Source organism: Phaenicophaeus curvirostris, chromosome 2 (genome assembly GCF_032191515.1).
Source record: "Phaenicophaeus curvirostris isolate KB17595 chromosome 2, BPBGC_Pcur_1.0, whole genome shotgun sequence".
Classification (NCBI taxonomy): domain Eukaryota; kingdom Metazoa; phylum Chordata; class Aves; order Cuculiformes; family Cuculidae; genus Phaenicophaeus; species Phaenicophaeus curvirostris.
In genome coordinates this window covers 118,953,671-118,973,903 of record NC_091393.1, presented here as the reverse complement: position 1 = coordinate 118,973,903, position 20,233 = coordinate 118,953,671, and the positions used below count along the sequence as shown (strand labels likewise).

Sequence of the window (20,233 nt, the reverse complement as noted above, 5' to 3'; positions counted from 1 at the left end):
AAGCTGCCCAGAGGAAAAGGCCCTGGGGATACTGGTCAACAGCGGCTGAACATGAGCCAATGGTGGCCCAGGTGGCCAAGAAGGCCAACAGCATCCTGGCTTGGATCAGCCATGGGGTGGCCAGCAGGAGCAGGGAAGGGATCGTCCCCCTGCACTCAGCGCTGGTGAGGCTGCACCTCGAATCCTGGGTTCAGTTTTGGGCCCCTCACTCCAAGACCTTGAGGGGCTGGAGTGTGTCTGGAGAAGGGGAACAGAGCTGGGGAAGGGCCTGGAGCCCAGGGGTTCTGGGAGCTGCTGAGGGCCCTGGGGCTGTTTAGTGTGGAGGAGAGAAGGCTGAGGGGAGACCTCATCACTTTCTGCAGCTCCCAGAAAGGAGGTTGGAGTGAAGTGATGCACCAAGCAAATGCTGGTTACTCAGTGAAGCTGCCTCGTGCTGCCATCAGCTCCTCTCACTGCTTGCTCCATGGGTCGAGCTGCCTGGGATGATGATGCAGGTTCTCCCTTTGGGCTAAAGGCAGGTGCTGGTGCCTGAGAAGGGGCCATGATGGTGCCATGGGACCTGTCACGCGCACAGAAGTATCAAGAGGGTCACACCAGTGCTTTATGGAGCCTCTGGACTACTACAGCAAAGCCTTTGACAGAGTTTCTCACAGCATTCTGCTTCGGAAACTGTCACCTCTGGCCTGGAGAGGCGCACACTCTCCTGGGTGGAAAACTAGTTGGCTGGAGGGCCCAGAGAGTGGTGGGAAATGGAGTTAACTCCAGCTGGAGGCCAGTGACAAGTGGGGTTCCCCAGGGCTCAGTGCTGGGTCCAGCCCTGTTCGATGTCTTCATCAATGACCTGGATGAAGGCATCGAGTGCACCCTTAGCAAGTTTGCGGACGACACTAAGCTGGGTGGAAGTGTGGATCTGCTGGAGGGTAGGGAGGCTCCAAAGGGATCTGAACAGGCTGGACCGCTGGGCTGAGACCAATGGGATGAGGTTTAACAAGGCCAAATGCCGGGTCCTGCACTTGGGGCACAACAACCCTGAGCAGCTACAGACTAGGAGAAGTCTGGCTGGAAAGCTGCCTGGAGGAGAGGAACCTGGGGGTGTTGGTTGACAGCGACTGACCATGAGCCAGCAGTGGCCCAGGTGGCCAAGAAGGCCAATGGCATCTTGGCTTGGATCAGAAACGGCGTGACCAGCAGGGCCAGGGAGGTTCTTCTCCCTCTGTACTCGGCACTGGTGAGACCGCTCCTCGAATCCTGTGTTCAGTTCTGGGCCCCTCACCACAAGAAGGATGTTGAGGCTCTGGAGCGAGTCCAGAGAAGAGCAATGAAGCTGGTGAAGGGGCTGGAGAACAGGCCTTGTGAGGAGCAGCTGAGAGAGCTGGGGGTGTTTAGCCTGGAGAAGAGGAGGCTGAGGGGAGACCTCATTGCTCTCTACAACTGCCTGAAAGGAGGTTGTGGAGAGGAGGGAGCTGGGCTCTTCTCCCAAGTGACGGGACAGGACGAGAGGGAATGGCCTCAAGCTCCACCAGGGGAGGTTTAGGCTGGACATTAGGAAAAAATTTTTCACAGAAAGGGTCCTTGGGCACTGGCAGAGGCTGCCCAGGGAGGGGGTTGAGTCACCTTCCCTGGAGGTGTTTAAGGGACGGGTGGACGAGGTGCTGAGGGACATGGTTTAGTGTTTGATGGGAACGGTTGGACTCGATGATCTGGTGGGTCTCTTCCAACCTGGTGATTCTATGATTCTATGATTCTCTTGATGAGCACCAGCCATGTTGAGAGGCACGAGTGCTGCCAAAGCCGCATCTTCACTCCCAGAACCGATCCAGTGCATGGTGGAAAAACTCTCTCCTTGTATCCCTGTTCTGCCTTGCACGGAAATGAGCCCTGGGTGCTGCAGGGGGGTTGCTCACGGGGTGCCCAGCTGGCGGTTTGGGAGACATGGCTCCGCAGGTTCATACAGAGACAGGGGGGTCAGTGCCGCGGGGACCCTGCAGCCCCAGCCCTGCCAGCCAAAGGAAACCTCAGTGTGATGAGAAATCTAACCACCTGCCAACATCGGGGCAGCAGGATGCCCTTGAAACTCCCTCCTGGAGTCACATCATTCTCCTTCTCTTCATTGGGCACTGGCAGAGGCTGCCCAGGGAGGGGGTTGAGTCACCTTCCCTGGAGGGGTTTAAGGGACGGGTGGACGAGGTGCTGAGGGACATGGGTTAGTGATTGATGGGAATGGTCGGACTCGATGATCCAGTGGGTCTTTTCCAAGCTGGTGATTCTATGATTCTAACAACATTTTTCTCCAATTACTTCGTGTTTCAAACACCCGTCAGGGTGCGACCCGATTTTTTTTTGGGGGGGAGGGCGAGTTTGTTTTATTTTGTGGTTTTTTTTAAAGCAGCAAACGCTGTGTTGATGCCACAATCCCTGCTGAAAGTCATTTAGCAAAGGATATTTTTATCAGTGTTGTCTTGCAATCAGTGCACAAAAATACAGCTGCTTTTTTTTTTAAGCCACTTGCCTTTAATGTTTTAACTTCTGAAAAAACCCACCCACTCCTTGGCTGAAATGCGGGAGCCTTTGAAGCACCAGGACTTTGTTCAAGCCTCGCTCTTCCCGGAAGGTGCTTGTAACACCCTCCTCGCACCACAACCTTGCGCCACCTTTTGTTCTTCAGCCCAAGTTGGTTCTTAAAAGGTGTCGATCAAAATGAGCAGGAAAATTAAAAAAAAAAATAACTATGAAGAGCATCACTGACCCCCCGAATTTTTCCTGCAGTTTTTGAGCACCCCTAGGGATTCAGCCTGAGCAGCCTCTGCCAGGAAAGGAACGTTCCCCAGTATCCAATCTAAACGTCCCCTGGCACAACTCAAGGTCATTTTGTCTTGTTCTATCGCTTGTCGCTTGGGAGAAGAGACCAGCACCCACCTGGCTCCAACCTCCATTCCGGGAGCTGCAGAGAGCAATGAGGTCTCCCCTCAGCCTCCAGGTCCCTCAGAAGATTCTCCTCAGAAGTTCTCTCTTCTCTTCAAGCCCTTGGCCACACCATTCGTGCGGAGACGGCACTAGTGGGTGCTGGTCTCTTCTCCCAACTAACAAGGGCTAGGATGGGAGGAAATTGAGTTGTGCCAAGGGAGGTTTAGATTGGATATGGGAAACAATTTCTTCTGTGCAGGAGCAGTGAAGCCCTGGCAGAGGCTGCCCAGGGCCGTGGTGGCCGTGGTGGAGTCCCCATCCCTGGAGGGGATCAAAACCTGTGTGGCTGGGGCACTTGTTTCAGCTGCCACGGTGGGGCTGGGCTGGATGAGTTTGGCTTTTCCAATATCAATGATTCCATGGCTCTATGATCGTGCCCAAGGCTTCTCCCAGGCTTTCACACTCAGCCAACTTTGCACAAGAAGGACTCTAGGAAGAGGCATCGGTGTTGTTATACATTTTTATTTTCTAATAGGTACAATACTAAAATAAACACAAATTAAAAAAAAGTTTTATTAAAACAAAACTGTACAAAAAAGCAGTTATACTACATTTTAATTACAGAACAGTCTACTGTCCAAAAGGCACTAATCCAGAATAGGAGATACAATGATACAGGACTCATTTTTAACTATTTTAATCAATACAATAGAGCACTTGTTTCTCTGTCCATTCACATATAGAAACAAGGACTTCTGCTACAGTCATTACACATTGTTATAAATATGAGCCCTACATGGAAAGGTGCAGGATCGCTCTCCCTGGGACAAAATTCCATTCAAACCATGTTAGAAATCAAATTGAAAAGAAAAGAAAGAGCTCAAAGGACCCAAGGGAAGGTGTCACTACTTCACGCTCCTGCAGTACCTGCATCCGAGGAAGCCGTGATGGACGGTGTTGCCTCTCGCCTGCATTTCAGAGAGGGGATTGCAGAAAGGACTGTTTGCCTCAAGGGTTTGCAGCAAAACTGGAAGGTGAATGCCCATCAGTTCCTGCCCTAAGTTTTGCATTAAGTTTTTCCACCACCTCCCATTTAACCCTGTTCTACTTTGACACCCCCCCTTCCCCCTGGAGATTCTCCACTCTCTAACACAGAACTAACAATTCCCGAGTGCACCGAGGGGGAAAAAAACCCCATTTGCCCCTTGCAGCAAACGATGGAGCCGACCCACTCAGCATCTTGCAAACACAGTGATCTGGAGAAGATTTTACAATATTCTTCTTAAAAATCAGCATCTTTTCTTAAGAATGGTGGCATCAGGCCATGAGAAGATGGACTTCATCGCATAAGAGGCTGCTACGAGTGTTCTCAGAACAAAGGGCCAACCTGTCATGAAGCCACCAGAGGTGCGCGGTGTGTGTACAACTCTGGGGATGGAAGGATGTGTCTGAAAGAGAAGTTACAACCTTCCGACTCGCCTTCCTGAAAGGAAAAAAAAATACCCTTTGGCAGCGTTCAGACAGCTGTGGGGAACACAAGCTTCCCACGGCACCTTCCTACAGGGTGATGGTACCTGAGATTCACTCCCTGGTGACACACAGCACAGCTTCTTCCATAAGTGACTTCAACACAAAGATCTGCTCCTCCCCTCTCCCAATCTACATTACTTCACTCCCACTCTCCCAAAATTGCAGGCTGAGGACCAGCAGCAAGGACACTACGGACCATGGGGTGGGCAGCACGCATGGAGAACACCGGTGGGAAAGGAATCACCTGGCGTACGAATAGTTGACGTTAGGATTAGGAGCAACGATAGACGCATCCGACAAATGCCAGCGTGAAATACAAAATCTCTAAGCTGAACAAGCAGCCCTTGTTAGGATCGAGACCGAGGCAAGTCTGGGGGTTTGACGATGAATGTGTGTCGCTGCCCAGCTCTGTTCGTGGCGGAAGAGGTTTAATGCACGGGTGGGAGAGCGATACTGCACCTTTCAAACAGTGTCATACACATAAGACAAAGACAGGCATCTGGATGTTAACAAAAATAAGTAACAAAGAAATATGATTAAACAAAATCTCTTCTCACATCATCCTATACTACATCCTCCTTCTGCTTAGCAGAAAATTGTACGTACACAAAAATACAAATACACAATTTTGTAGAACAGTCTGATTTTAATATATTTATATATATTTATATTTATATGAGTGGCAGGTTAGTTCATTATATAGAGCTTTTTGCACTTTTGGCTCATATGCAACAAGGCTTTATAAATTCAGCTTTAGCTTTCATTCAGGTTTTATAGCTTCTTGAACATTTGTTTTCACATTTAAAGCAGCATCCAATTTGCAAGAGGAGTTGGTGGTGGCTACAGCAAGGATCAGGTCAAGAGGTTATTTGGGGCAGGGGAGGAGAATATACATTCCAGTGTGTGTGTGCGCGCGCTAGTGCTCATGTAAAAAAAGAAGACCAGACTGTGAACACACGACCCTAGGAGACCATGTTTACCTCTTGAGGTAGGCAGAACACCTACAGCAGATGAGACACAGGTGCCGTTTTCATCGGGGCACACGGCGGGAGAAACGAATATGCGAGCAGAAGATGCCAACAGAGGGACATACGGACACGAGAGAACCTGCTGGCGAGGAATGGTGACCGGCAGAGATAGGACACGGCTCATCCTGTACTGCTGATGAGTTTGGTAGAGACAAAACGTCACCGTAGGCGACTACCAGCCGTCCAACACACACAGCGCTACCACGACAGCCGTGCTCACCTGCCCTGACCGGGGATACGAGCCCCCGGCCCCGAGGCAACGCGACAGCGGAACAGCATTAAGACACACAAAAATCTGAAATGAAAAACACGACTCCCTGGCGCCTTGCGTGGGGGTTTTTGCTCCTCTTTGTGTGCCTCCCATACCGTTCCGCTGTCTCTTCACTTCTAGGCTTGCAACACTCACTACTACATTAATCTTCTTCCAATTACAACCACTGTTATTGACATTCACTCAGTTCAGAAAGAAAATAATCACGGTTTAAAAAAAGGCATCTCTGGAGCAGGGTGAGAGTACAACACCGAACGTGTGTGTGTTACAGGCACCACGAACACGTGGTTTTCATTAATACCCCAGCAACAGTTTCCTGTTTGATCATTGCTGATATCAACACCCATCAACATCCTACAAGCTAATTTTTTGTTCTCTGCAAAAGAGATGTCCTTACAGCTTTTCTTGCCAAGAGTAATTTCCTAGGCTTTCCCAACTCATATGTTATTAAGTTGTCAGAGTGAAAACAACATTTTGTTACTAATGAAAAATAAAACATCTACATATGGATTGCTTTCATTTTCAGAATCCTTAAGTGGCACTAATACATCTTAGTAGTGTTCTGTGATTTCCTTTCTCTATGGTCAGAAGAAATTCTCCTTTAATGTATTTTTTTAAGCTAGCATTGATATCTCTTTATTTTTTTACCTCAAATAAAATTCTCCCGTATGTTTACAAAATTAGAGCCCCCCGCTGATAGCCACAACAACTCTGACAAGATGTTTAGCGGCTATCATTGTTATAAACCTAGAAATAATTAAGAATACAGGAAGAAACTGCCTCTGTGATTTAAAAATGGGCGACTAAATATGCCCATTAGCTTTTTCTATCCAGAGTCTCACGTGTTTGGTTACCCGGAGGTGCATGTTTAATGCACGAAGCTATTTGGATCGGCAGTCCAAGAGGCAATTTCCTACCAGATTCTGTTCAAGCTCCCCTTCTTTATCGGCCACTCCAAACTGGAGATTGCTAAGGCCTGGTTGAGAAATGAGGTTCATTAGGATCCCCACCAGCAGACTAAAAACCAAGGGAGTGGCATGACAAAGGAGAGGAGATTCCTTCCCAGCCAGATTCTGTGGGGCTCCGGACTCCCACCGCTCGCCTGGAGTAGCACGTGCGGAGGGCCAACGGGGAGGGCTCTTTTCTTAAGAGGGAAATGAGGTCTAATCCTATTCCTCCAGCTCACTCTGGAGTCCTGTTACTCACTTAGGCACTTTTTAAATTGACACTAAGAAAAAAAATAAAATTAAAAAAGTACTGCACATATTTCACACTTCCTGGGCTGTCATCAGCCTTGGGAAGATCATAAAGACCAAGAGGGAGACAGCCAAGGCGATCTGTCAAGAAAATAGTGCTCCCCATGGACACGACTGACTTTTATTTGTCACCCTTTGATAGAACTGCTATTGGACTAAATCGAGTTTAGATTTGTTACTCCTGTATTATCTTTAAGGTAAAAGCCTGTCTTTCGGTGGTTCTGTGGCACCATGATATCACTTTATCCTATCGGATTTGACTTCCAAAGAGATGCAGCGTTCTCCCAGCGCCGAGCGGTTGTGCTGCTGAATGAAGCGCTGCCTGGAACCCACAAGAACAACCCTGGCAGCAAACTAAGGAGGGTTTCAGAAAGAGAGATTCAGAAAGACATCATTAACAGCATGGCTAGAGCCAAAAGCAAGGCAAAAAGAGTTTTTGCTTCTCAGTTTGTATTGCAACGGGTGATGTAATGGGAAACCTCTCCCTCTCGAAAGAGCAAACAGGGCTCTGACCCCCAGAGAGGCTAGGAACAAGTCACAAGCTTCGGTTCAGCACAAGATGACATCTTAATTTACACAGAAGTCAAAAAAAAAGAGGGAATTCAGTGAATGACACTGAAAGATGGGAAGCTCAGAATCCAAACTCTGCTTTCATTATGATTTTTCATAATGTTTTTCCAGTCACCTTCAAATCTAAAACAACTTAAGGATAAAAAAGCAACTCTGGCTGCAAAAAGTGATCCCAAAGCCTGGGTGAAGGATGTGAGAAGCGGAACTGGTACACAGCCTCCTTCGGTAAAGCTGTGCCCATCCACACATCCTGTCCCAAAGCCTCACATTAGAAAAACAAGCAACAGGACCCTAACCAGGAAAAACAACAGCACCAGCTGAGGCAGCTTCCAACTCTGAATGCAAGCAAGGCAAAGCAAAATGAAAGAAAACAAAGCTACTACTTTGTCCCGCTCTGGTAACCACGGTCCAACACCTTGAACTGCCTTATTTCACACTGGAGGTTGCAAGTGAAGAACCCGCAGTAAATTGACTGAATTTATGAGCTAATTTTTCTTAAATGGCCAGAATAGCAAAATCTTTCATATTTATGCTACACTGTGGACAATATGTATTTGGACTTCAAGTAAGCAATTGATACGGCATCGTCTAAGATGGAAAAGGAAAGCTGAACGCTTCTTGACTTGGACTAAAGTAGTATTAAAGGAATTAAAAGACATCTAACCATACATACGCTGCTTGAAGGTGCCCATGCAGGAAAAAGAGAAGCCAGAGAAACAGGAGAAAGCAGAGAGCAACAAAATGAAAATGGCATGAGTCACTGAAGGCTAAGAAATGGGAGAAAGGGTGTGGAGACCAACAAGTGAGCCCTAACAGGAGCGGGAGAGGCAGCAAGAGCACAAAGAACTGAACAGATAAACCTGAGCGCTGTAATTGTGTGCAAGAAACATCGCGTTAGTCTGTTGAGAAGCACTGTTGTATTGAGATACATCTTTATTTTTGCAAGTAATATTGAGTGGTACCGGGCTGCCAGAGGAAAAAAAGATGGTCTGAGTAGTAATAAAAAAAGATTATACTTAAGAGATATTATTTCCCTAATTTTCTACTCTAAGCATTAAAACGAGGGAAGAGAGGAGGGCTGCCAACAAACAGTGCCAGAAAAAACTCAAGGTCTTTTGGATAGCAGAAAGCTCGGAAGATTTCATAAGACTGAAGCAAATCTAAGTGTCAGAATTACACTGGTTTGATTTAATTAGGATGGAAACAATATATATTCCTTATTTAGAGACTGTAAGAACAACAGGTTCAGGTCAGAGCACTTCAGTATGAGAAAACCTCTGTCGGAAGAACTGAAGTGTGGGAGAGTAACGTGTGACAAATCCAGTACCGACGAGAATCAACTTCAGAGGGAAGTGAGTGGCTCAGAGCAGTTGGAGGAGGTATAGCTTGAACACTCATCTGGAATTCCTTCAAGGAAACAGAGGCTTCGTATAGGAAATATGAGGAGACATTAGTTAAGAGGACTTCTGCTGGCTGTGATATTTGTTGAAGCACTCTGGCAATTGATGAAAGCATTTGAAAGAGTTGCTAGAGGCACTGCAGCAAGAGGAAGTGGTCATGACTTATCAAATTTTAACCACATCGAATGATTTTCATGTTGAAAGTTCTTGGGTGACGGTAAAAATCATTGCAAGGTACCCTTAACAACCAGAATTCACGTACCTGAATGTCTAATGTCACAAACAGCAACAAAGAAATCAGCATTAGAAAGTCAGACTGACCCAGGCTTTTGGTTAGGGCATTTCTGTTTATTTTAGAATAAGAAGTAAAAATAAGAGTTGAACAAAATCCTGGTGTTCCAGAGCTACTGCAGCTGCTCAGCAGTGACTGGTATGGAAATATGCATCGCTGTGTTAGTAGAGAGACAGAATCAGTGAGACACTGGAGCAAATCGAAGCAATACTGCAGCACACGGAAACCACCTGCAATCACAACTGCTTTTGTTCGATTCCCGTTACGGCAGAAGTACAAAGTGTAAAAAGACCCTTATCATACACAACTGGAATTTCACGTGGTGTGGAGACGTAAGGCACAATATGTTCTCTAATGGAAAGTTCTACTTTTTAAAGAAGTTCTCACTGCAGAGAACCTCTCTACTACTCAAATCTCTATAAATTATTAAATACTATGAACAGGTTATAACGGCAAGAGACAAAGCTACCTCTTTGGAATCATAGTTTTACAATTAAGGCCAGAAGGGACCAGTCTATCACCTACAAGAAGACTGTGAATATTAGATGGCCTCTCAATTTGTAACGCGAATGTCCTGTTCTATCATCTACTTCATCCAACTGGATGAATGAACCATCCTGCCCTTCCAAATGCAAAAAACCAACCCCAAATCCCCTAACGGACAGTGTCTGCCTTTTCCACATAACTCTTTACGAATTTTACCATTTGCACCCAACGGAATTATAAACATAAGTGGAATAATATATCTTTTTTCTCAACACATGTACAAATACCTTCTTAACATCCAGGGATGCTTCACTGACTCTCTACTCCTAACCAAATGTTTAATTTTCAAGTCTATTCCATTGAACTAAATTACTGGCAGTGCAACTTCAGGACTGTTTCATTCTTGCTCAGCTACAAATCCCAGCATTAATAAGCATTGTGGAAATCTAGGGGCAGATTCTCAGCTCTGATAAGCTCTGCGAATGACTGGATCTATTCCCTTATCTCAATAGTGTTAATGTTCTCCACACACCTGGAGAAAGAGGACTGTGACTTAAGAGCTCTAGAGACAGGAAGAGCTGCAGAATTAAACTGCTACTGCCCAAGTAAATGCTTAGATGAACCGTCAGGCAACTATCCCTGCAGCAAACCGAACAAAAGCATGCCTCAAATTTCAGCAACAACTCCTAAATGAATTTTATAACACTATATGGGTGTCATGAAGACACGCTGGCATAAAGAAACACGCTGGAGATCTCAGAGCGTTTCATAAACTGCTTCAACTACCTCCTCAATAAAGCATCCCAGATATTTATGCTCCTCAAGCAGCAATTACACAGTCTGTGCAAGTCCATTTGTGCAAGTACACGCAGCAGCAAGATGTTGAGCTGCTTCTTTACCATTCTGAACCCAGCGTAGCTCCACCTACCCTCAGCCCACTCCATCCAACACACAGACCAGTGAGATGCTCCTGCTGCTACTTCACACTCCAAAATTACAACAAACCTTTTGAACAGAAGAACAGCTTGCACGGGGCAAGGGAGAGTCTATGTCACTTTGGTCTTGGAAAGACCTGTCTGCTTGTCATAGTGCATAACTGAAGTGGCTTGCATGCTGGGATAGGAAAAACTGGTCAGTGAGTTGATTTTCTGAGTTCTTGGCCCTGCTTAGCTCCTGACGGGTATTTTCAGTACTGTTACTACAGTCCTGTCAAAGAGAGATAGCAGCAACTTTATCAGCAGGCAGACTTTTAAAAAAAAAAAAAAATATCCAAACTCAAATGTGCTTTCAGGAATGGAATATACGCTTAACATTCATAATGGAATATACTGGGTGAGAAATACCAATTAATAATTTACTTTCATTATCTCTCTGTCCTCCTTGAGTGATTTGACAGATAAACTTTGTAAGTAAAGCATATTTTTAAATTTCAAATTATGCAAAATACATCTCAGAAGGCTAAAGTCAACCTCTTAATTAAAAAGGCAGGTTATTTAAGCTACATATGCCTTCTTGCCATTACATGGAAGACTTTAGTTAAGGAGAAGGGGTGGGAACAGGAGGATAGGAAACTGCATTGAAGCCAGTGACAGCAGCAAGTTAACATCTAAAAATATATGTTCTAGAAAAGAAGTTGCTACCATTGCTTCTGTGAGTGTAGCACCACCAGTGGTGACCATGCTGGAAGAACTGAAGTACCAATGACCCTCAGGTCTGTTCTGAACCACAGTGATTTTGGATGGGATTCACACAAGTGTTTCAGCATAAAGAAACTGAAAAGTAACTGCAGGATAGAAGAGGCTAAGGAAGTTCCTAACTTCTTCAGCAGATCTGTTGGAGTTAGGAACCTGCTGACTCTTTTGAATTTGAATAAGAGTCTCTGTACACCTCTGTGCATACCAAAAAGCTTCAGAAACTCATCCGATAAGTAACTAAAGCAAGAGAACAGCACTAAAGAAAACTATAGCCAAGAGGCGTAAGGACAACAATGGAGCACAGGGTCTGCAGTGCACAAGACTGGTCAACAGAGAACATTTCTCACAAACCCACAGAATAAAAAGGCACGTAACACACTGACAGATCATTTCTGAGAATCTAGCAATGTATCAGAGAAAGACTGCGATGTTACGTTAGCTCCACACCACACATCCTCTCCTGCCGTGAATGGCAAGCAAACTGTCCAGCCACCTATCCAGTTGCAGGTTATTTTGAAATTTCTCAAGAAAAAGGTGACTTATCTCCTAACACCACAGTTATTCAGCAACAATTCAGCCAACAAGGCTTCCAAACTGAGACACTACAAAGGAGAACTTGGAGCGGCTCTGCCTCAGGAGCGGGAGGACAACAGTTTCATCACTTCCTCTGGGCAGGGTGAGAATACAGGATGGGTAACTCAGTGGAGCCCTGGATCACAGCTGATCTTCCTCAAGTCTGCAAAACAAACCAAAAGCAGCAAAACCAGAGCCCTGGGTAATCTGTAATCACGCCGTCACACATAACTAAATGTCTGCTCTGCTTCTAAACCTCATGGAGAAGCAATACATACTGGGGGCGGGGACCGGGACATAAAAGGAAGAGAAGCAGCTTTGCATAGAAAATTAAAGCGGGTTTCAGTCTCTGCTGTTCTAAGTTACCATTAGGAACAGGTCATCGTTTAAGTTTACAAAGTAGCTGTTTTCCAAGTGTCACGAATAACAGTGGTATTGAAGAGAATTAGGGGGGCGGAAGATCTTCTGTTTTCAATCACAGAAAAGACAGAAATCCTTTTAATTATGACCATGCCAATCCGCATCTTTCTAAAGCAGCTAATTACATGTCAGGAGGACACCCAGTCATTCAGAAGAACTGCCATCACTTTTACTGCCACACTCTTCTGCATTTATCCTACCCATCCCAATTACCCTGGCTCCAGTCTGAAAGGATTTAGCAGAAGTGTGCTGGATGTTTTGATCAGCAGAATACACCCGCTTCCATTTAACAGCGGAGGGAAGAGAGGGAATAAATGGCAGAGCGAGGCTTCTGCCAAGCCATCTGAGTGAGAGACGCACTGTACATACAGAAACATCAAAGGCCCATTATGCAGTTCACTCCAGTTCAATGGGTTTAGTTCACTCGCGCTTCGCTGTTGGCCAGAGCACTCCAGAGCTTACTGGAAAGAATGGGGAAGAGCACAACATCACAGGATTCAAAATGATTAGTTAGTTTTCTTCATCAGCCCCATTAAAAGGCGCATTTGAAATATGTTTTGTGAATTTTTCCCCCGCACCCACAATGGCAAATCTTTTTCTATCTCCATGACATAAGCTGTCAATATAATCACCTGGATACTACACCAATAAGCACGTTGCAGGCATCACAGAACACATCTTCAAAGAGAAAAACATATTTGTTTACTTCTTCCAGCAAGCTCAAGCTAAACTATGATACGGATTTTGAGAAAGGGAGTGTGATAAAAGAAACTTAACACAAACAGACAGTAGTTGGTACTGATCATTGGAATTGAGTCGATACCATCTTAGCTCCAGCACTGCCTGTGTTCAAACGATGCCAACGTGAAAGCTACTTTTAAGGGATAAAAACTAAGGCCAAGGCTAGTGATGAACAACTCTTTGAATTTTTCTCCCCAAATCTTTCTTTCACTGGTGCCACTGAGTTTACTGTCATCGATTTGGCTTTATTAATATTTGTTGGACAAAACCCAACATCAAAACGCTGTCATTTTCCTGACAGTCCTCAAAACAACCGAGTCCACTTCTCTAGTTCTAAAACGGTTCTGACACAAGAGAAAAATAATTTTTTGGATATTTTAGATTCAAATTTATAGCTGCCACCTCTAGAATGCCTCTTTTTTCATTAATGTGCAACATAATTAGACAACATAAATTAGAAAACAGTAACAGATGCTAAAATGAAGATTTTAGGGCTATGCTTTTCAGCTGGCCTGTTGGCCAATGATCAATTCGATATCCTGAGTAAATATCCCAACTACAAAAAAGCCCAAGTGGGAATGTTTTACTTTGAAATGTCTCTACAACTCTTCTTGTGAACCGCAAGGTACGTTTTTGGTCAGGCCATCAACCTTCCCTTCCAAGAAATCACAGTGAAAATGCCTGACTCCACAGAACTCCAATGAATTAGCTGGGATCATGATATAACCCTGACTATTGCTACTAAAACACGCACACAAGATGTTCAACTGTCTAATAAGAACGAACACATTAGGTCACTGACACATAACACAGTTTTCAAGACCGATCCTGCCAACAAAGGTTCCTGTCAGACGATAAAAGCTACGCCAAACTCAAGATTATTGCCTACAAGCTGAAGACTTTTATTAAAATATTATCAAGTCAAATAACTTCAAAGAGTGCAAGAGCTGCTTGGGAAGCCTTTTCAAGAGTAAAAGTAAAGTTTATTTTGACAAACCCCCCAGAAATTGCTGATAATTATCCAATGAACTTGGAAGAAGCTGAGGAACACTGGGGAATTAGGTCTGCACAGTTATGTAGCTGGGCTGGGAGGAGGAACATAAACCTTCTGGTTTGAAAATTATTATCTAAAATAAGCAGAATTCCAGGGATAAATGGGAGAAAAGATCTTGAACAGCCATAGCTCACAGTACTGTGAGCAGAATCTCACCCTGAATCTTAGCAGTTTGCAGAGAAAGGTGTGAATACAGCTTTGCATGAGAGTTAGGATTACACGTAGTGAAACAACATCCCATGTTAAGTCCTTTAGGAGAAACAATTCTGAGTTTTGAAGGCTGTTATACCAATTTTGCTGCATTTATCTATATGAAAAATTAAAGAATTGTTTCCTTATGACACCCTGTTACAACCACTGCATCTCCCAGTGACACAATTTCTCTGGCCAGCAGGATGCTTTCACTTCTTTGCAAGCGGCATCTCCTTGTGAAAGAAAACTTCTGTAGCACAGAGGGGAACTCAGCATGTTGCTGAGCTCATCTCCATGTTCTTACACATTCTAAAGGCAGAAATTAACACTTGAGAGTCTAATTGACCCCATGCCAGTCTTTACTAGCAAACATCACTGTTATTTCTCTTCAAAATAACATCCAAAACGGCCTCAAAGTCTGCCTCGTGAAGTAGAGTTTTTTTCCTAGCAGTGGCCCACAGTGAACACTTAAGGAAAGAAGAGGATCCAAGCGAGTATGATGTGACTCTCTCCCAGCCATATCCTTTCAGCTTCTGATAATCACCAGTTAAGGATTTACTGAACCAAACATTTCTAGATTAGCATAGTAGTCACCAGTGGGCTTAAGTTAGCCACAATTTTTTGTGTAATATGTTCAGCTATGTGAAATTTTTCAAGTCTGCACTCACAGCAGCAAGACAAGGATAAACCCTCTCAAATGAAGGCAAAAACTGATCTGCAGCACAAATGTTATGAAAACATGGAGAACTTAGCAGTTTGATGTTAGCTAATGAAACAAATAGAATAATTCAAATATCCCTGAAGAACTGTGTAAACAGAGCAAATAATTAATGACATTTATTACTTATGGCTTGATAGGAACGTGGAGACAGACCCTGCAAATAGAGCTCCCCTCTACTAGGAGAACAGAAAGATAAATTTTTATGAACAGCAAAACAAGAAAAAAAAGCCAACGAATTAAGAACATTTCTTAATAGAAGTCAACATGTATAGATCAGAACTAGGAAACACCTCAACCTAAGCAGGCTCGTACAGAATCACAGAATAATTTAGGTCAGAAGAGACCTCTGGAGGTCTCTGATCCAACCATGCCCAGTTGAGTTTTGACTATCCCCCAGGATGGGGTTGCCACTGCCTTTCTGGGCCACTGTTCTACCACTTCGGGTATGAAAATATTTCTCTGAATATTCATCTGGGATTTTCTTTAATGTAATTTCAGCCCACTGCCCTTCAACTTCTTGCTAGGCAACTGTGAGAAGAGCCTGGCTGTCTCTTCTCTAAACCCACCAGTTAAGAGAGATGAAGAACTAAATAGAAGACACCCCCAGAGCCAGCCTGGACAAACCCAGCTCTCACACACTCTCACTACATGACGTGTGCGCCAATCCTATAACCTCAGCAGCCTTACAATGGCCTCATCCCCACCCAGCACTGCACACGGTGCTCCAAACGTGGTCTCATAGGTGTTGAACAGAGGGGACTAATTGTTTTCCTTGACGTTCTGAAGGTTCATCCTAATGAGGTTCCTTAACTGAGGCAAGGGTGCACTGCTGACTTGCAAACAACTTATCTGCATTTAACGTATGAGTAAGGGGCTTACCCTAAGTATGTTTACAGAGAATTTAGAAAATGTCTCTACAACGTCAGGAAATCAACGGATAAATCTGCTCATTGCTTAGTTTTATCGACAAATGTTTTTGCACAATGTTTTTGCAAACACCTGGGTTCTCATACTTCAGGAAAAAGGTGGGGCAATTAAAAACTAAAACTAAAACAATAAACCCCAAAACAACCCAAAACTGAAGTGGAGGTAGAAATCGTTGTTTTAAGAAGACAGTAAGAGATGACTCAAGTATAAAGACTTCAAGAGCGCCAAACTAACAGCCAGAACTTAGTCTACAAAGTTAAAAGCCACCTGTGCCCATCACAGAAGAGGGGCATCCCAAGTAATTTCTTCTCTACTCACAGAACAAAAAGGTAGATCCAGTCTGCCACCAGATCAACTTCAAGGGAATCCACACGAGAACAAACTGCAGCAATTCCAGATTGGTTACAACAAACTGCAACCAAATTGCAATGCTACAAAAATGAGGCTTAGTGTACAAGAAAATCCAGAAACAGAAAGGCAAAGACGACTCCCATATTGCAGAAATCCTGCCAGAACAAATGCTGAATTCCATAACACACCATCAATTCTTTCCCTGACACTTCTCCTGAATACCATCACACCAGCACCTATTCCAGTTTAGCTCATTCATGTCAAACCAAAATGTTATTAGCCATCTGCAAATTGTTCATTATGAACTTTCTGAATAAAAGGAATGGAGTGCCATGAGCATCCTGGTAACAGCTTAGGTCTTATTCTTTCCTCATACCTTTCGATGGTCAAAGAAAAGCCCAAATAGGCAAGGGCAACCCAAAAACTAACACCATGGAACTAAGTGTCTGGTTCCCCAGTTAAGCCATTTGTTATTTTCTCTGGTGAGAAGATATTTTTACCAGGAAGCTACAGACAAGAAGCATCTGCCAATCTCCAGCTGTTCACAAGGGGTTTTAACTATTTAACCTTCAGACTGGATATTGAAGCAGCTACCCGATTGTGACAAACAGGAGTAACACCAGATTATCCTACGCTAGATGGTACAAATATGCAGTTTTGGTGGTGTTGCTTTGATCCTGCATCACACAAACCTGTAAGCAGGATAGAGAAGTTCTAGTTCTATTTTTATTCTTCCCTAATGCTTTAAAAAGGCGATGCTTGAAACAATGACTTTTTTTTTTTTTAAGATGGCATAGAAAGCAATATTTCTTTTAAAATTGCAGCTGTCCAACAGTTTGAGTCTGTTCTTTTTTAAATGAAACAGCCAGAACAAATGGCGGTGGCAATCCCAACGTAAAGAGGCCATCGATTATTAAAATCTCCTTACTATAAATCGTGGATGTTGCTTGTCAGCTTGGTGTGTGACTGTAGTATGAATAAGTAGGTAAAATTCCACTAAGGCTATAGTTTGCTCGATCATTCTGCTGTGCAAAAATAGAAATAAGAGCTCTCCCCGTCCTTTCACTCCTTAGTACCAAAACATTCATACAGACATAAAGAAAGAAACTGCAGTGGTGCAATGGTTGCTGATCCAATTCCTTTCTTTCCTGAGTCTGCCCTGATGCTACTTATGAATTTGCCTACACAAGAAATGCAATAAAACAGAAAAAAAGACGGCTTCATTCTGCTTCAGTGATCTATATCTAAAGAAAGCACATAAATTTTCCAATGAAATCCATAAATGAAAGACGAGGCCAAGCCCTACCTATATATCTTCAGCATTACAGAGACAAAGAGGTGCCAGCTCTGTGCCCTCTGAAAGCACAAAATCTCCTCCACACTTACCTAAGCAATTTTCACAAGATTAACACACATAAAGATGATCTCGTTAGCCCAGGCCTTGCAGGGGTTTAGGCTGGCTAAAATCCTGCTGAGAAGCCACAGTTTAGAAGTTCACAATCGTATCTGATAGTTAAGCATGAGGAAGGGATGAGAACAAGCCAAACAACTTCCCTTTGTTCCCTCCACCTTTAGAAGTGGAGGGGAGAAAAGGGAAAACCACCCTTCAAACCAAGCTGTTTTCCCCTTTTTAAGCTATTCCCACATAAACTGGGAAGATAAAAATGGAATGTCATGGAAACACGATGCAAATTTTTATATATCTATATAAAAAAAGTTTACATAGGTTTTTAATTCTTATTTTTAATGTAACACAGCCCTGCCCGTCTCTAACACTTCCCGTGCTGTTTCCATTGAAACGTTTCCTCTTACCGGCAGCAACATATCATTTTATCAGGATGCCAGGAGATCATTTCCACACAATGCCAGCAGATGTAATTTTCTTAGATGCACACACAGTTCATCATTTAGATACTAGATGACAAGGTGATCGCAGGGTGACTCTGTAATACAAGTTTGCTGTTTGGTATTCTGAATTCTCAAATGATTAAAAAAAAGACTTATCAAATATAAATATCTTTAAGAAAAAAGTAACAAAAGTGCTACATATGATCAAGGAAAACAATTCCATTAGTTTCTGCTACTTAAAGTAGGTTTGCTTTACAAATATTACCACATCCATTATCAGTATGGCTTCCAATTATTAATTAAATTGCTCGTAGCAGTATAGCTTTCTCACATCTTAACAAGGACAGAGTAAAGAGAACACAAAACATTCACACCCCATTTCTCAGGTAAGAGATCCTCCTGCCTCTAAACAAAGAAAAATAGTTCCTATTTAGGAGAATATTTATGCTATGATGGTTACCTAGCAAAGGTCAGATGCAAAAGTTCTCCAATAACCTTTCAGGCTAGTCAGGACGTAGGCATTAGTTACACAGACGTGTAAGAATCCACTCAACCACTTTATGACCTTAATGCCTTCCTGCAAAACATTGCTTTTGAAAGTGGCAAAGTGGAGAGAGGAGTAGGGTGGGGACACAATAGGTGAGAGGAAGAATAAAAGGTGGAATTGTTAATGACCGATCAATAGAGTCTAGACCTCTCCTGAGCAGGCACTGCTAGCCATGCCAAATCGTGAATAGTGGTTTTGAGAAGTGGACTGTTGTCCATTACACATTCAGCTCATTTTTCATATGATCCCAGGCTGGGTTTCAATCATTGTCCCAGAGGCAGAAGGCAGAACTTATCCACTAAGCCACGCAGCTTTTGATAGCAGAGGATGTCTGTGTTGAATATGTGAACACCAACTGAAATATGTGAATGTGTTTCCAATGGACATTCTCAGCACAGCACCCAAAAGTATATCAAGTCACTGAATGACCAGTGAGGCACAGCTTATTGCAGCTGGAAATCATTTATTCCCATGCTGAAGTGGGGTTTCTAGTGTTCTTTTTACTCTCTGTTGATACTCCCGATCTGGTGTCCATCGACCCTGTGCCACTACCTCAGCTTGCATCCTTTCAGTCTCAGAGAAGGAAAAGCTTACAGACTATTTTGTTTTAAACACGCTCTCTAAGGGTATCCAAGATTTTAAGTGTAGCCTAAGACTTGTAATTGAGGGCTGTCTAAAATACCTGGAAGCACTTCGAATGCTAAGACAGAGCAGCAAGATTTTTTCTAGCCACTGGGGCTGGGAGAGGGAGGTTGGTTGGTTGATTGATTATTTATTGGGAATTAATACTGAGAGAGTATATGCAAAGGCTGAGGGCACCATGCCATCTTCACAGAACAAGACCCTAACAGCTAACTGACGTACAAGAAACTGCAAAGTTATACTGTAAGAACACATATTAAGGACCGAGGAAAGTCTGCTAAGGTGCTACGTCTAAAACTAAGTTACTTCTTGCTTTGACCCTCCCCTTTCTTTGTATCAGTCGTCGTCTAGAGCCTCTGTCTTGATCTCGTTGGCTCCTTGCCGGGCCAATGCCAAGATGGTGTGGTTTACCGCTGCCATTTCCACGGCTAATGAAATGGGGTCTTGGTGGTCACTATGGCTAGTGCTGTCATCCTGCGCATGTGGAAAGGAGAAGAGAGAAGCATCGTTACTTCATCAGCACGAAACCAGCGGGTAAAAGTACTGTGTGAAGTGATGGGCTTGGGGCAGCAAACCGCACGCTCATTACAGGGGGAGAAAGCGAAAGGAGTTTACAAAACTGATTTAGGATTGATTTCCCTCACTGTGCAGACAAAGGTAAGCAAGGCAGGGAGTGGCATATTCCATTTTGCAGAGAGACATTTGAGGGGGATGGGGAATAATCTAAAGAAAATATTAAATGATAAAGATAAAAGCAAGAGCAAGGTATGACAGGAAACCAAACTA

The 20,233-nt window shown here is 43.9% G+C and overlaps 1 protein-coding gene across 17 annotated transcripts in view; it reads right to left on the bottom strand.

The window, feature by feature from the left end:
• Positions 1-3,412: 3,412 nt before the first annotated feature.
• HMBOX1 (homeobox containing 1) overlaps positions 3,413-20,233 on the bottom strand; it is a 136,933-nt gene continuing 120,112 nt past the window's right edge. For 11 of the 17 annotated variants that reach the window (XM_069850686.1, XM_069850694.1, XM_069850698.1 and 8 more), the window contains one exon: positions 3,413-19,921. In XM_069850686.1, the coding sequence (XP_069706787.1) occupies positions 19,784-19,921 (138 nt within the window). In that variant the 3' untranslated portion in view covers positions 3,413-19,783. The remainder of the gene's footprint in view (positions 19,922-20,233) is intronic. The other 6 variants (XM_069850696.1, XM_069850697.1, XM_069850701.1 and 3 more) reach the window with 4 other exon arrangements.